We start from the raw sequence: 11648 nt of genomic DNA on the forward strand, positions 1-11648 counted from the left end.
GCCCTTCTCTGTGTCAGGTCTGCCAGTTTGTAGAGCTGCTCCCACGGTGGGGAGGCATTCACTGTGTCTCCCCCTTTGGCTAGCAGCCCTGGGGGCAGTGTGGCCAGGGCAAGGGGTGCTGTGCTTCCCCTGCCCCCCCGGGCTGAGCCTTCCCACGGGGGTCACACACCTTGGCCATATAAAGTGTCTGTGTCCTGTGGGATCTGCAGCCAGCAGTGACCCTGTGCAGGATCCTGACAGCCCTGCTGGGAGCACAGCACACCCCACAGGGGCTGTCAGCACGGACCTCACAGCTGAGCCAGAGCTCTTGAAACTTGGCTATTTTTAGCCCATGCAAATGGGGGTGTTTACTTTCCTACTCTTGTGCCTTTTTGCCTTTCCCAGGGATTTTATTGCTGATGAAAACAAGGGCCTGAGAGCCATGTGAGTGTCTGTGCTGGCTGCTGCAGTGACCCCATCTCTGCCCACACGTTTCCCATCCAATATTCCCCAAGCCCTTTACAGTGATGGGCTGGAATGGGCAGAAACACCTCAGCTTACCTTGGACCAGAACCTTTTTTGGGGCTGGGAGACCTGTGGGAACAACTTGAACCCAGGATGGGATGAAACAGAGGAACATTTCAGGCTGGTTTATTGTCAGTGTTTCAAATCAGTATTTTTTATTACAGAAACTCATCAGGTTGCTCACACTGTGGCAGGAATTTAATAATATAAGGCACAGGGAACATTCAGAGGTAAAAAAAGAGTTCTCAGCCTGTGAGATTTAACCATCACTTTGCTCCTGTCAGGACCCTCTCTTATAAAGCAAAATCCAAATACCTTCTCCCTTCCATCCTTTGCATCCCTTAAATCCACAACGGGAAAAAAAAATATTACAGCCTTTCCCTCAAGCATGTGGCACACAGGCCACTTTCTGGGCAGAAATATCCCTTCCAAGTCTGACACAGCTTCTCTGGAAGAGCAGGGCTGGAATTAGGCACAGCCAAGGCAGAGGGGTGGGAAGTGCTTCAGGGCATGTGATTTGGGGAGAGCCAAGAGCTTTGTCTCACCTGGAGCTGAATCACAGCACCAAGGTGAGCCACACATACACCCTGGGGAACAGGCAGCCACACAGAAAACACGACAGCAGCGTGGTCATTGAGTGATGGTGAAGCATGTAGCACTTTCAAACCTTTATTATTCAAGAGGATTTTACAGGATGGTAATAATTTCATCTTACTTGTTTTAAATTCTGTGCACTTCCCTATTTGCTTGTTCAGTTTATCTTTTTTTTTTCTGTGCCCAATAACTGCTAAACCCTGGGAATGGGAGGGAAAAAAAAAAGGAAAACAAAATCCTACCCCTCTCTGTCTTTCTCACCCCTCTCCACCCTTCCTACCACGAGCTGGGTGGCCACAATGTCACCTGCAGCTGCTCTGCTTGAGAACCCAATCCTCCTACATCCTCTGGCTCTGCCTTCCCTCGCTGGCATCTGTGCCTGGGGCGGTGAATCAGCTGAGAGGGTTTTGTGGCTTAGTGTCCAGGAACGTGCTGCTAGCGAGAAGTCAAGAGAAGTCTGAGAGCGGATGGTGAGGCAGAGCGGATATTTAGCACAGGAACAATCAGCAGTAAAGACGTAGGAGAGAGAAGAGGCTGGTAAGAGCGTGTGGAAACAGCTGGGTGAGTAATCTAGTGGTGATAGATAAGGCTATGAATGAGGACTGTTATTTCTCTTAGCACCGTTACTACATATGTTTAGACCTATATTAGCACCTTGTTCCCAGGGAAAAACAAAACAAAACAAAAGCAGTTTAAAAACCAAAGGAAGTGGGAAGGTTAAAACATGACAAAACAGGCAGCAGAGCAGGAAGGTGAGCGTTTAGATCACAAGATCCTTGTCTATGTCCTCTGTGGAAGGAAAAGAGAGACGAAGTTAGGAGGTGGATACTGCCAGGCTCCCACTGTTCCTGCACCCTTCCCAGTCCCCCGTGCTTGCCCTCACCCAGGGCTGGCTGTGATGCATTGCCTCATGCACATTGGGGGTTCTGGGGGTGCTCTTCAGCCCCTCCTGCCCCATTCCCCCTGGGTACTTACGCTCCTTGATGCCAAAGCAGCTGGCCCACTCCTCCAGGGCGATGTACTTGTCGTTGTCCAGGTCGCAGGCCTCGAAGAAGCGAGTGGTGCAGTGCTCCATGGGGATCAGGGGGGCACGCAGCGGGGCCAGCTCCGTGTGGGACAGGTACCTGCCAGGGTCACCACCACACCCTCACAGCAGGGAAGCTGCTGGTCCCAGCTCTCTGCTTCGGCTGCTGTCCCTGTGCCCTCCCAGTATCAGCCACCGAGTGTCACCAGGGTCAAGGGCTGGTCACAAAACAGCCACCAGCTGGGGGTCCCTGCCAGCTGCCCCCACCCCACAGGCCTGAGCTGAGGGTGTGATCACTCCCATGCCCATCTGCAGCCCACAGCTAAGCCAGCAGCTGCTATCTCAGCTGCTGCAGTTATCCCAGGGCCTTTGGACTAAGATATTTTAGGGGATTGTCATAGAACAGTAAATCTGAGAAGGGAGGAACTCCATACCCAAGGGAGGTGGGAGCAGCTGGGGCTGGGGGAGGCCCCTCTTGCTGCAGAAGAGCAGTTTGCAGGAGGCAAAGGTGCCTCTACCCCAGCCTGGTTTGCCACAACCTCTGCCACCAGCCACCCACTTGTGTCACATCTCGAGCCTGCATTGACACCTTCTACTGCCAAATCACCCTGCTCCTCAGGCAGGAGATGGCTCTGGGCTCCTCGTCCTGCTGTGCTGGTACTCACCCATCAATGGGGTGCTGGTCCAGCTGCCCGAACTGCCAGTGCACAGGGAAGATGTACATGTTGTAGTTCTTCTCAAAGTCCCGGGCCAGGAGCTCCACAGTGTGGTCACCGGCCTCCAGGCGCTTCTCGTTCTCATGGATCTTCTTCACCTGCCATGGGAGAGGTGGGGAGGCCTTGTCAGCAGGGAAATGGGGGCCAAGAGTCAATCCCACAGGTCATTCTGGATGTGCTGGCCTCCACTGTGGGGGTGAGCTCCCAGACCCGTGCCCTGTGCCCCACCTTGAGCTTCTGCTTCTCGGTCAGCAGGTTGTTGTCCTCATCGCGCTCGTACAGCGTGATCAGCACGTTCTTGAGCCAGTCCCGCATGCGCAGGGGGAACTCAGTCAGCTCCGTGTCCAGGCAGGCAGGGATGACTGCAAGTCACACACAGGGCTCAGTGCAGCATCTGCACATGCAGCTCCACGCCCTGGACACAGCCCTGGTGCCCTCACAACTCAGCCCTGAGCTTGCCAGGATCTTTGCCCTCCACCAGGCCGTGAACATGGGGCTGTGCCCAGTTAGGGGTGCCTTTGTCTGAGGGAGTGGCTCCACTTACATTTGCAAGGCCCAATGTAGTCCAGGTGCAGCTTGTGTCCCTTCTTGGTTCCCTCCAAGGTGCACTTGGTGGCAAAGAAATGGCAGGAGGAGTCATAGGTCTTGTTGTCAGTGCCACAGACCTGCACAGGAAGGGGAGAGGCTGCGTGAGAGGCAGGGAGAGCCTCCAGATGAGATGTTTAACTCGTTCCTGGGGTGGGCAATGGCTCCTTCTTCATCACCAGATGGGGACCAGCCACCCTGACTCTGTCTCCATGTGTCACCATCTCTGGCAAAGCCCGTGTGGGTCCCTCCCTGCCCTGGGCACTGAGCAGATCCTGCCCTCACCTTCTCGAAGACACCAGCAGTGGCAGGGCAGCTGGAGGGGTCCTGGCACACACACATGGGTGAGTTGTTGTCATCCACCTCACACACCTTGCCATGCTTGCAGTGGTGGTTCTGGCAGGGATCTGGAGCAGGAGGGGAGCAAAGTCAGAGCCAGCCACATCCTCACCTCCCATGAGATGCTCAGGGCACCTCAGCACAGAGGGAAGACTGAGAATTCACCAGGGACAGGTCCCCACATCTGTTCTCACACTGAGAAGATGGGAAGGTTTACATGGTAAGTCCATGGTAGCCCTGGGCTAATCCTGGACTCCTTTCTGTAGCCACACCAGTGGCTTTTCTGGCTTTTCTGTTGCAAAGATGGGCTTACAGAGAGCCCAGGGCTGGAAGAGGCCTTGTGCCTCTTGCTCTGAATGTGCATCCAGGCTGGCATCGTCCTTGTGCTACAGCCCTTCCCAAAGGAGCCCATCACTGTTTGGGGTGGCCAAAGCTCCCTGACACAAGGAGGGGACAGTGTCCCTGCCAGCTGGAGGGCAGGGGAAGAGTGACTTACTCTCTGCAACAATCTCCTCTACATCCTCTGTGGGTTCCTCGAACTCTCCCACCTCCACCTGGACAGGATTGGCCCCCACGGGCTCCTGCAAAAGAGGTTGGTGTTTCTGCTGTGGGTGCACAGCCCCAGCTCCTGTGGGGCAGAGCAGCCCCCCTTGGCTCCCCAGAGCTTTGGAGATGCTCTTTGCAGAGCAGTGGCTGCTGAGGGGATGGGTGAGGAGGAGGGACAGAACCACCTACCTCTGTGGTGGGATCTTCGATGACCTCTGTCTCATCAGGCAGAGCCTCCTGCTGCAGAGGAAAATGCACATGAGTGGGGGTCCAAGGGGGGGGACCCACTGGAACAGGCAGTAGGGCCACCCTCAAGTTGTCCCTCATTCCTCAGTACTTTATTTTTTATAAAAGCAAATCCCCTTGGCTGCTCCAGATGAACAACCCTGACAGCTCTGCTGTCTCCTGCACTTACCGGCGCTGCCAGGGCTTTGCCTGCCAGGCAGAGAAGGAAAAAAATCCAGGCCCTCATCTTTCAGCAGACCTTGAATAAAGCAGAGGAAAAGGAGGGATGAGGAAGGAGGCCACTGTGTGCTGCTGGGCTCCAGGCTGAGCAGACACTTCGAGGAAGGCGTTCTCTCCATTTCCTGCCTCGTCTGTTTGGTGTTACAGACCCACATGATGGCTTTTCAAGCCAAAACCTTGGGCCAAATTGTGTTTCCAAGATAAAGTCGTTTGATTTTGCAAAATGAGACAGTGGGGTTTAGATGTCTGTTGCTCTCCTGGATGGCCTTTAGGAAAATCACAGTCAAAATGGCTCTTTCCTTCTCTGGAGGGTTTTTTTTTCACCAATCCCCCCCCATTTTTCACATTAAAAATCTCCTGATAAGAGTGCCAGGTACAAGGAATGAAACTCTATCATCTTAGTTGCCAATCAGAATAAATATGGAACTGGATGAAGGAAATAGATAACAGAGAAACAATGAGACACAGCACTTGAGAATGAAATCCTTTAGAAAACCCCTTCCCCCATGGACACAGACACCCCTCGGGGTATCAGAGACCAGTCCCTCATCTCCAGCACCCCAAAATATTGGTGTGTCTATTGTTTATCTCTTTCCTGCTCAGACCTGAGGCTCCCCAGACTGCATTTGAGGTACCCAAGGCACTTTGGGGTTGTGTCCTGCTCTGAGATGAGCTCCAGAAGGACGAGCCCTTTGCACCCCCTCAGTCTGAGCCCCTGCAGGAGAGGGGGTGGCTGCAGTGTGAGCCAGGAGAGCACAGCTGGTGGCATCCCCGTGTCCTCGTCCCCCCGGTTCCTGTTTGGCAGGGCTGGTTGCTCTGTGTGCGGGCACAGGGAGCTCAGCTGCCCGCTTGGTATGCGGCTGGCATCGCTGCTGGCACATCCTCTGTCCCCTGCATCCTGCCAGCCAGGGGACCTGTCCTGCTGCCAAGCCTCCCCTTCCGCCTGCCCTCCTCCCCTCCACCTGCACACAGCCCGCCCTGGGGCCAGCCGCCGAGCTGTTCATGGTTATTGCTGCCACAGAAAGCCTTGGAGCAGGTTTCTCCTTCTCTCCCAGGGTATCCAATGGCACTGCAGCCTTTTCCTGCTCGTGCACAGCAGCTCTCTGGGTGTAAAGCCACCCCAAAGCTGTGCTGCAGGGCACCAACCCGGCTGGGCTCTGCCTCCTGATTTAGAGAGGTTTGGACACTCAGGGAAAATCCTCTTTGCAATCTCAGGACCTCACCCAGCCTCTAGTGGGGTGCAGGTCATGCTGTGGGCAGGGGTGATGAGCTCTTTGGGGCTGTGGGCAGGGGTGGTGAGCTCTTTGGGGCTATAGGGAGGGGTGATGAGCTCTTTGGGGCTGTGGGCAGGGGTGATGAGCTCTTTGGGGCTGTGGGCAGGGGTGGTGAGCTCTTTGGGGCTGTGGGCAGGGGTGATGAGCTCTTTGGGGCTGTGGGCAGGGGTGATGAGCTCTTTGGGGCTATAGGGAGAGGTGATGAGCTCTTTGGGGCTGTGGGCAGGGGTGGTGAGCTCTTTGGGGCTGTGGGCAGGGGTGATGAGCTCTTTGGCTCTGTTGAGGCTGCAGCTGAGCAGCTCCCTCCTCTCCTGCTTGGTGTGAGCTGTCCCTTCCCTTCATCTTGGTTTGTTCTGGAGGTTTCTGTGAGCTCTGCCAGCATTTGCCAGCAGAGATCACTGGTTCTTTCTTCCTGCAAGGGTTCTTTGGGGAGAGAGGTGGAAAAGTACAGGTGATTCTGGCCATGTCCTCCCTTGCTGGTATCCCCTGGCTAGTAAAGGCTCCTCCTGGGCTTGTTTGCTTTGGAAGGTGCTCTGAGGTTCAGTGGTGCTCCCTGGGCAGTGCCCAGCCTGGAGGAGAGGGCAGTGCATGCACATGTGGAAGGTGGCACTAAGGAGAACCCAACCCCATGCCAAGGCCATCTTAGATCATTTCCCCAAGCTTTAAAAAAGCCTTGAATTTCAAAGTCTGGGCATGCAGTAAGTGGGGTCAGGGAATTAGGTGTTTGCTAGGAGCCAGCAGACAGTTGGAGCTGCCAGTGTTGTGTTTGGAGGAAGAAGGAGCATGAAAAAGTCTGAGCAAACAACCTCTGCAGAACTGTCTTGTGCCTTAGATGGTAAAACAGATTTATAATAAAATAACAACTTTTTGGAGGCAAAGCTGTGCAGTGAGGACATTGCAGAGTCTGTGAGCCCCTGGCTGGGTTGCAAATGGTCATTCCTGAATGCCTGGTGGCCAAAAGTCCTGAAATAACAGCTCAAGATCCCTGCACACAGGGTTGCTCTATCAGGATAACGTGGTACATGGTGCAAGTCTCCCTCCTGGTGGAGCAACCATGGCCCTGCTATCCAAGAGGATGCTCTTTGGAGCTGGCAGCTGGGCCACACCACGAGCTGAGGGACCTGGGAGGATCCCTGAGGGGCTCTCACTGGGAATGCCTTTGTGAGCCCCATGGAGGGCAGAGGGCAGCCATGGGGTCATTTTGGACAGAAGAAAACAGGGAAAAAGATTTTAGCAAGCAGGGACTTAGGCCCTTCTGCATCCTAAAGGAATCAACAGACACCAGCACTTTGCAGGATGCTGCAAACCAGCTCAGAAAAGGCTGCTGATAATATAGAATAAGAGAAGCTCCCTGGTCACCACCCTCTCCTCAGGCCTGCCATGCTCAATGCTGTGGATTGAGCAGACAACCATGGGCTGCAGGACCCATGGGCTGTGCAGATTTTTTAATACCTGATCCCACTTACATCCTACATGGGGACTTCAGCTCCCAGTCACTCTTTAAATAGAGTCTGGGGGCTCCCCCAAACCCCTCCTGGAGGTTAACCCCAGGAAGGTTTCACACCTGGAGAGGTGAACCCCAATGGTTCACCTCTCCAGCAGGGCCCTCATTGCAGCACCAGCTGCTCATTGCATTTCACAGCCATACCCCAGAGAAGAAAACCATGGGGTGTAGAGAGGGCAGAGCCTGACCCTCAGCACCTCCATAAACCCCAAGCCAGCTGCTCAGGGAACTCTTTACCAGGCACCCCCCCAAGCTTGTGGCACCACCATCAGCTCCTCCTGATGGGGAATGTACCCCACAGTGATGCACAGAGAGTCTGTGCCACTGGGTCTTTCCTGGGGCCTTTGTGGGGTGGGGAGGACGCTGATGGGGAGGGTGCAGCCTCCAGGAGAGGCTCCATGGATGGTGGAGCTTGGTCCATGTGGCGCTGGCCCTGTCCAGGGTTGCGTAAGCCCTTTGGGATGCCACGTTAGCGTGGGGAGGAGTCTCTCCCTGGCCACTTGGGCAGCTCCTCCTCGCCCTGGCTGCCACCCCTGCTACCCTGGGCAAGGGGCTCTGTGGCCTCCTCCCCCTGCAGCCACGGAGGCAGCAATGGGCAATGGGGGCACAGCCCTGCCGTGCCTCAGCCCCTGCCTGCACCCCAGCCCTGCCAGCAGGGTCTCCTGCACCCACCCTCCCTCTGCCCACTGCTCCTCCGAGTCTCTGGAGGATCTGACATTCCCCCACCTCACACTGAGTGTAAGGGCAAAGCTGGCCCAGAAAAAGATTCTGCCAAACCCGGCTGGGGTCACAGTGCTCAAGGTGCAGGTGGGTGACCAAGTGTGACCCCCACGGAGACACAACACCAGGGCTGGGTCCCCACTGCCTGCCCTGCCCTCCCTGTGCATGCAAGACCCTCTGAGCTTCACTCAGCGGCCACTCCCAGGCTGAAATTCCATTTGAAGCCGGAGATGTTTGTGTGAGTTCCCATGAAGCTCCCTGCTGAACAGGTCCCTGCACGTCCCGTGCTGGCTCACCCAGATGTGCTGCAGCTGCCCTGGGTGCCTGGGGAGCAGGGCAGGGGACTGGGCAGAAGCCAGCCCAGCTCCTGCCACCTGCACAGACCCCGCTCACACACTGTGCAGGCTCAGAGAGCCATGCAAGGCTTAGATGGAAATGAAATTCCCTTTAGCTCACACACACACTTGCTCTGAGTAAGACACAGTGGGGAGAAAAATCCCCCTGCCCCATGTGCCTGTGTAGAGTCACTAAAGACACGGCTACACCACAGCACTGTGTGAGCCCATTCCCTGTGCTGGGAGCTCTGTGTGAGCTCAGAAATGCTCAGATCTTACAGGGCTTGTTGATACAACAGCAAGAGCCCAGCCCCATCACAGCTCTGTGCTGGAGCTGCCATAGTTTCTCCAGATTACAGACTGAATCCATAATGGAAAACAAATTAGTACCAAGCAAAGAGCCTGGATGTGCCGTGGGCTGCAGGCAGCCACTCATGGATGAGCCCTGTGCAGACAGGCGAGACAGAATTTTGCTGTCTGTCCTGCCTGAGCTTTTTCTTTAGTGTGGGCTGGACCTAAGGCAGTGTCCAAAGCAGCCCGGACGCTTTGTGCCAGGTGCGGGGGGTCCCTCGGGCCCCGGGGGTGCCACCAGCTGATCCCGCACAGCTCCACAAAGCAGACAGAGAATAAACTGTCCGATAAATATTCTGTAAAAAATGCAAACCATCTCCAAAGCATTCCCTGGTCCTGCCCTGCCACAAGCGCTCCGGCGATAACAGCCCTGACATCCCTCGGACCAGAGGACCCAGAAAAGGTTTCCATGGGAGCCGACATTCCTCTGGGGCTGAGTCATGGAAGAGCAGAGTGTTGTGGAAGGAAGGGCTTGAAAAAAAAGTTCGAAAAGTTTATTTCTGCTCTTCCCCCTCCCAACACCGCCCGCACCCCTGCTCCTGCCTATGTGGCAGACAATGGCTTGGCTTTAGCTGCCTCGCCCGACGCCACAGCTTTTCTTTTCCACTTAAAACTCGCCCAACAAACGGCTGCAATTAACTTCTGTCCTTTTGCAGGGATGCTGAGTTTTTGGGCTGTTTCAAGCTGGTCCCCTCTGAGGACTCAGGAGTACTGGTGCCACTGCCGGTACCCCCCATTTCATTTCAACTTGAAACTTCTGCCTTTCGGTTTGGCTGGGGATTCAGCCCCCAGCAGGTTAAATTTCCCTTTTTTTTTTTTTGGCTGGATGCTTTCTTAGAGAAGGGACACAAAGAGCAGAGTGAGACTGTCACGTCAGCGGGCCGGGAAGGACAGCAGCTGCCTTTAAAGGAAACGAGCCCTCGTCTCTTCTGTGTGGACCTAAAATTGTGCCTGACGGAACCCAAGTTCTTAAAACTTAAAAAAAAACACCCCGAAAGAGTTTTGCTCCTCCTCTCCTGCAATCTCCGTCTCCCTAACAGTCGATAGCCGGAGTTTGGCAAGCCAGGGCAGCAGACTTGAAAGGCATTCAGAGTTTGCTTGGAACAAAAAGCCGAGTGTCTTTTTTTTTTTTTTTTTTCCAAAGGAGAAATAAGACCGGCTGCTCTGAAAAAAATAAAACCGCTGACATGAAGCCAGCAGCTCTTTTATTCTTCCTCTGGATACTCTGGTGAGTAAAACATCACCCTCCAACACACCTCAGGCTGGGAGAAGTGGGGACTGTTCATAACTACGTCTGATTTTCTCTGCAGGTTGGTTTGATGTGCCCGCACCTTGGTGTCATGGATCTCACTAAAGAGCTACCCACCAGCTGAAAACACAGAGGGGGAAAAGGGAGGGGGGAGAAGAATGAGGGCAAATCAAACCTTTACAGTCAGATGCCACCAAAGCATTAAAGCTCTGGCAAGGAAATTGAATAAGAGACGGTTTAGAAGGGGAAATGCTGCGAAGAGGAGAAAGGGGTGAAGTCAGGAGGGGTCTCTAAATGCACCGCGTCCAGCTGCCCATCCCGAGTGACGCACTGCCAGCACTGGATGGGGACAGGGCTGGGACGGCGGGGCCAGGGACCCCCACGAGTGGGGCTGTGGGACCCCCGTGTCGGGAGGAAAAGCACAGCAAAGGCAATCGCGGAGCTCGGGCCATACCTCGCAGTCCCGGCAGCACGGCTGAGGGAACTTCAGGCGCTTGGACAGGCTGGAGGAATCTGCAAGTTTTAGAAGGAGGCAGGAGGAAGCCAAAGGGTGGGCTGGGTTTCCCTCTGCCTCTCCCCCTCCTCCTCCTCTCTAGCTTTCCAAATCGGTCTCTTCCTCTCCTCCGCTTCCCAGTGGGCAGTCCCTGAGCTTGGCTCCACAGGATAGACCAGAGAAATCAAGCTGCAAATCAAAGGGTCCCTGTCAGGGACAGAGCAGTCCCCAGCAGCTCTCCCAGCAGTCACTGTCACAGCAGCTGCCTGCGCTGAGTTTTCAGTTCTCTGTCTCTCTCGGACTGACAGCACACGGGGATGGGGAAATGCCATCTCTCTGCCTGGTTCTGCACCTCCTAACACCTCTACCTGCTGCAATTGTAATGTTAAATGCTGTCATTTCTCAGTCCCTGAGCTGGTGTTTCCCATCCTCAGGGGGATGCAGAGAAAAACAGAGTTTTTGCTTCTTAATCCTGTCTCCTAATATTGCTGTTATCTGTGACTGCCTTGTAGAGAGGGAGAGGAAAGAATGACCCAGAGAATGTGGAGTGTAGATAATTTCATATCTGAAATGCTGTAAGTAGGCAGAGAAATGCCGGGCTGGTCGATGTGACTCTCAGCACAGTGATCTCTCTGTTGTGGTTATCATCCAGCAGATCTGGCCTGGTTGAACAAACCCCACAGCCAGAATTGCCACTCAGCTGAATTTGGTGGTCTCTTCAGACATCACTCACCATTTACAGATCATAAATCAGCTGGAGCAGCTGCCCACCAGAGGCAGCCAAGCAGCAAAGCTGTTTGGAGTTGAGTTTTCCCATCTGTTCCTCTCTTTGCCCAGGGTGAAACCCCAGCTCCTCTCCCCTTGCTTCTCTCCATGGCTGAGAGGCTCTGAGGTGCATCTGCTCCCCCAGCACCAGCATGGCCTTGGCACTGCACTGCAAAGGAGAACC

At 54.7% G+C, this 11648-nt stretch overlaps 1 protein-coding gene across 1 annotated transcript; it reads right to left on the minus strand.

Annotated features, from left to right (window-relative positions):
* Nucleotides 1-629: 629 nt before the first annotated feature.
* Nucleotides 630-10815, minus strand: SPARC (secreted protein acidic and cysteine rich). The gene is made up of 10 exons (XM_071443397.1): nucleotides 10661-10815; nucleotides 4724-4792; nucleotides 4498-4548; nucleotides 4259-4343; nucleotides 3709-3830; nucleotides 3383-3503; nucleotides 3067-3200; nucleotides 2788-2936; nucleotides 2074-2222; nucleotides 630-1887 (listed from the first exon to the last, which is right to left on the minus strand). Exons 2-10 carry the CDS (start codon nucleotides 4778-4780, stop codon nucleotides 1859-1861), a joined length of 897 nt encoding a protein of 298 aa, XP_071299498.1. The 5' UTR covers nucleotides 4781-4792; nucleotides 10661-10815; the 3' UTR covers nucleotides 630-1858.
* Nucleotides 10816-11648: the final 833 nt, after the last annotated feature.

The sequence above is a fragment of the Agelaius tricolor genome, unplaced genomic scaffold (genome assembly GCF_023055355.1).
Source record: "Agelaius tricolor isolate 1412-34295 unplaced genomic scaffold, bAgeTri1.0.p SCAF_18, whole genome shotgun sequence".
Taxonomy (NCBI): domain Eukaryota; kingdom Metazoa; phylum Chordata; class Aves; order Passeriformes; family Icteridae; genus Agelaius; species Agelaius tricolor.